The sequence below is a fragment of the Nuphar pumila genome, chromosome 3 (assembly GCF_984573655.1).
Source record: "Nuphar pumila chromosome 3, dmNupPumi1.hap1.1, whole genome shotgun sequence".
Taxonomy (NCBI): Eukaryota; Viridiplantae; Streptophyta; class Magnoliopsida; order Nymphaeales; family Nymphaeaceae; genus Nuphar; species Nuphar pumila.
In genome coordinates this window covers 118,494,313-118,498,806 of record NC_143251.1, presented here as the reverse complement: position 1 = coordinate 118,498,806, position 4,494 = coordinate 118,494,313, and the positions used below count along the sequence as shown (strand labels likewise).

General features: G+C 39.5%; 1 protein-coding gene across 1 annotated transcript; it reads left to right on the top strand.

The window, feature by feature from the left end:
* The first annotated feature begins 1,313 nt into the window (after positions 1-1,313).
* LOC149843449 (iron-sulfur assembly protein IscA-like 2, mitochondrial) lies at positions 1,314-4,292 on the top strand. The gene is made up of 5 exons (XM_090001837.1): positions 1,314-1,494; positions 1,627-1,864; positions 2,370-2,500; positions 3,178-3,286; positions 3,948-4,292. Exons 2-5 carry the CDS (start codon positions 1,679-1,681, stop codon positions 4,008-4,010), a joined length of 489 nt encoding a protein of 162 aa, XP_089857963.1. The 5' UTR covers positions 1,314-1,494; positions 1,627-1,678; the 3' UTR covers positions 4,011-4,292.
* The last annotated feature ends 202 nt before the right edge of the window (positions 4,293-4,494 follow it).

Here is a 4,494-nt window from a genome sequence, read left to right as displayed (position 1 = left end):
ACGTATGAGCCAACCAGCACTGCTTCACAGCCAATGCCACACTCATTTTACGCAAAGCAAAAAATCCTAAGTCAGCCATAGTCGTTGGCATAACGATGGAGTCCCATCCCACCAAGTGCCTCTTATAAGGTCCATTTACACCACGCCACAAAAACCTTGACAAGACGCGCTTCAATTGGTGCTCAACATTGACAGGCATGATACAGACCGACATGAAAAATTCTGGAATTGCTGACAAAACATGCTTGATCAAAGTAATTCTGCCCGCAAGAGACAAATATCTTGCACGCCAAGACTGGAGCTTAAGACACACCTTGTCAACAACGGGTGTCCATGATGTTTTAGAGGTTGACTTGACTTGTAGGGGGAGGCCCAAGTACTTGATCGGCAACGGCCCTATTGCGCAGTTGAAAATTTTTTCCACCGTATTTTGACTGGTCGGATCGCCATTATAATGGGGAGAGAGAGTGAGAGGGTTGATGTTTGTGGCCTTCTCTAGGGGAAACTCTTTGCCTCCCTTGATTTCTTCTCTAGAGAGAGAGAGAGAGGGTTTTACAGTATTTTACGGAGAAGGAAGAAGAAGAAGATGCCGATGAAAAGTTCAAACAGACATTTTTGATGGCTCAGGTTCATTTCGTCGGATGACCATCGGATCGCCGGCTCACCATCAGATCGTCAGCTCACCATCGTTTCGCCGGATCACCATCGGTGAAACGATTAAGGTTCGTTTCACGATGTAGACTTTGAAGAGTCAACATCATCCTCGACTTTCTGGATAGAGGACATGTTTGTCCTTTTTTTGAACCGTTTGTTTTTTCTTTTTTGAATAAAAGGCATTTTTATCATTTTCTCAAACCATCGTTTTATGAGAAGAATAGCAAGAAAGGATACTTAAGTCTTTGCAACTACACCAGACTCCAATGATGTCAACATACACCGGAATACGAGCCTCATGTGCTTGTATACGTGGTGCTCAAGCAGACCCCGAACACAGACGTGGGAGTCAGTGAATCATCCGGGAAGAACATACACCACCCTCTCCTGAACGAGGAGGTACTTATAACTCATTAAAAAAAAATCAAACCCGTTCATGAAAAAAGTGCCACATGTTCACACGAACAATTCTCTTGAAAAAAGTTACCACGTGTCCACATGAAAAGTGCCCTAATCTGCCTTTCAAAAAAAAGCTAATATTAATTTTTGTTGAATGAGATTCATCTCATTCGGTCCAGTGGAACAACTTGCTTAGAAGGGACCCATTTGTAAAGTTGGTTGGCTTTTTTGCGAGAACCAAGTCTCTCTCTCTCTCTCTCTCTCTCTCTCTCTCTCTGGTGGGTCTGGTCGATCAGCTCTCTCTCTCTGTTGGAAGGGGTCTGAGGCTCTGATCGACCCTTTCTTTGTCTCTGTTAGAGGGGTGTTCGATCGTCCCTCTCTCTCTCTGTCGCGTCTGGTTTTATTTGGATTTGGTGGCATCACTGTTGCCGTTTCCGGCAGGTCAGCCGATGAACCACAACAGTCATTGCATTTGGCAATACTGTGTGGTACTTATTGTGAGATTTGATTGCTCTGATGTTTAAAATGCATCCTGGTGATGTCCTTGCCTGTTCTATAAATTTGATTTTGCAGGAGGAATAAGCATACGGAGAGAGAGAGAGAGAGCCGAAAGAGAGAGAGAGAGATGTCTGGGTCTCTCCTTCGCACGCTCGCGCCGCGCCTTTCGAGATCGATCAACTGGCCGTCGCCGTCGTCGTCTCCTTTAGCCAACCTCGCTCTGCGCTCTTCCTTCTGCAGCAGCGCCACCGCCACCGCCACCGTCCCCCAATATTCTCCAGACGCCATCCACCTTACGGATAACTGTGTTCGGGTAGGCTCTGATTAGAATCCTCATCCCTTTGCCTTTCTGATTCATTGCTTCGATTCTGCGTTGAGTTTATGAATTGTTTTATGATTGCCCATCACTTCTTTTCTCTTGCTATTTTGTGACCATCGATTGGTAATCTCAGCGAAACCATGCTTTTGCTGGTGAAAGAAGTTTTAGGTTAATGATGTTTATAGATATATAGAAATTCGTAATAGTTAGGTGAATTCGTGGAACATGGGTATTGTCTCTTTGCTAAATATTTCTATTTTAAATTATTTGGGATTGTAACCATCATCACCAAAACGGAAGAAGATCGAATTATAGTACCGTTTAAATGATTTTCCAGACAGGAATTATATGTTTCCTTTTTTAAGAAAAAATGAAAATGGCGGAATAACTGGATTATGTAATTTGGTCTCTGCTTCCTATCTGCATGTTTTGTTTGTTTCTTTATTTTGTTCGCATCATTATATCGAAATTTTTACACACACAATCATCGTACTTCCAGAGGATGAAAGAGCTGCATGCCAAGGACCAGTCATCGGAGGATAAAATGCTTCGGCTAAGCATTGAGACTGGTGGATGTTCGGGATTTCAATATGTTTTCCTGCTTGATGACAAGAAAAATCCTGATGACAGGTACCGCCTAATCCTTCACATACAAAATTTAGAAGCTTCACAGACATAATTTAGAAGCTCATTTTCATGTTTCCTCTTTATATTTCCAGGACATGGAAATAAGCTAGCGGGCATGAATCTGCCATGCTTGCTATGATTTGATAGATCAAACTGAATGCTGGTGAACATTTTGCTAGTCAGCACACGCACACACACACACACTCTTTCATACTTACACACACGCACGCACACACACACCAATATTCAAAGGCTGATATGGTACCAAAAAGATGCAATCGAATATCATGTTTTATCGTGATATTAATGTGATACAAACGTTTTTGCAGTAATTTATATTTTTGTTTCTATTTTTATATGTTTAATATAAAATAATAATTATTTTTTATATATGCTGAAATTTTCTGGAAATTTCCTTGAGACAAACCATATTTTTCAAAACATTACGAGATGTTTCCTTGCTGAGATTTTCCTAAGAATGAGATTTGTGACTGATCGATACATGTAAGCATGTCTATTGTTAGTATTGAAGCACAGACACATTTACGTTATGCACACACGCATATACACAAGTCTTGTCTGGAAAAATAAAAAATGTACTGTTAGGAAATCTGTCCATCCATATAAAGTTTGGTGTTCCAATGCTGTTTTTTGTTTCTCATCAAGTATCTCTGATGCAGAATTTTTGAGAAGGATGGTGTGAAGTTGGTGGTTGATAATATCTCATATGACTTTGTAAAAGGTGCTACTGTTGACTATGTAGAGGAGCTCATCCGGTCTGCTTTCCTGGTTTGTTCACAGTTCCAGCCCATATTCTTGAAAAATTTATCATGTGCATATTATTAATCATTTCTGATATCAGGGGATTTAATGCATCTCCTTGTCTCTGTTATGTCATTGTCTATTGTTATTATTCATGCTCAAAGAAGACGGTGATCAGTGTTGCGGAAGCTAAAAAGCGAGGAGGAGCACCCCCCTTAAGTTGAGGCGTATGCTTCGAAGTGTAAAAAGTGTATGCTTCACAAATAATTATTCAAAAAATAAAAAAAAATCTTTCAAAAATAGAAAATTATGTTATTTTTACATATTGTCCACATTGAACCATAACAAATTGTAACTTTTCATAATAATAATTAACAAACAATGGTATGAATATATAAGGATCAGTTTAATATAATCCCCAAAGGATCAGTTTGATATATACAAGTCCTGTGTACTCCAATCACCATCGCCAGCAAAAACTCTGGTGAAATTCACTGAAAACAGCCCCAAAATAGACAAAATTCTAACAAGGTATAGGTGTCTTATCCCACATATGGGCTATACAATGAGTGATGCTGCTGCATTAGTGTTTTTCATCAAGAATAGCATATGTAGCTGAATGTTGCCCAAAAGTATTTTTTCTATGGAGTATATTTTGTTTTTCACTTTTTCTTTCTGCTATTTTCAGGTCACTACAAATCCAAGTGCAGTTGACGGATGTAGTTGCAAAAGCTCATTTATGGTGAAGTAGTTAAATTCCAATGGCTGGAGCTGGAGATTGGTTTGTCCATTTCTCCCTCTGCCTGTAGCAAAGCCTTTATACACTGAACCTTCTTTGACTGTAATTTTTTTGTATTGGGATTTGTAACCCTCCTGTATCTGTAGTATTTATCACCCTTTCTTTCTCATGTATTTTTTATTTTTGAACGATCAGGAAAGCTACTGATATATTTTACTCTGTAAAACTGTCTAAAGCATTGGAATGATTTTGGATAAATTTATTTGTACATAATCCTGCTAATTTTGTTTTCAACTCATTTAGCCAGTATCTGATGCATGGTGCAAGTTGTATGCACTATGCACACACACATGCGTGCACACACACACACACATAGCCATACAAACACACCCAGATGCACCATGCACAAAGAGGAAAAGGACAAACATGGGGGGAATTTATGCAAGAATCCACTCTTAAAAATAGTAATGTTTTCAAAAACAGATTGGGGTGGATG

What these genes read in the sequence shown, in the direction of transcription:
- LOC149843449 (XM_090001837.1), top strand. Translation starts at nt 1,679, where the DNA reads ATGTCTGGGTCTCTCCTTCGCACGCTCGCGCCGCGCCTTTCGAGATCG. An exon ending in AAGAAAAATCCTGATGACAG is followed by an intron (nt 2,501 to 3,177) that starts GTACCGCCTAAT and finishes TCTCTGATGCAG; the next exon opens with AATTTTTGAGAAGGATGGTG. An exon ending in TCATCCGGTCTGCTTTCCTG is followed by an intron (nt 3,287 to 3,947) that starts GTTTGTTCACAG and finishes TGCTATTTTCAG; the next exon opens with GTCACTACAAATCCAAGTGC.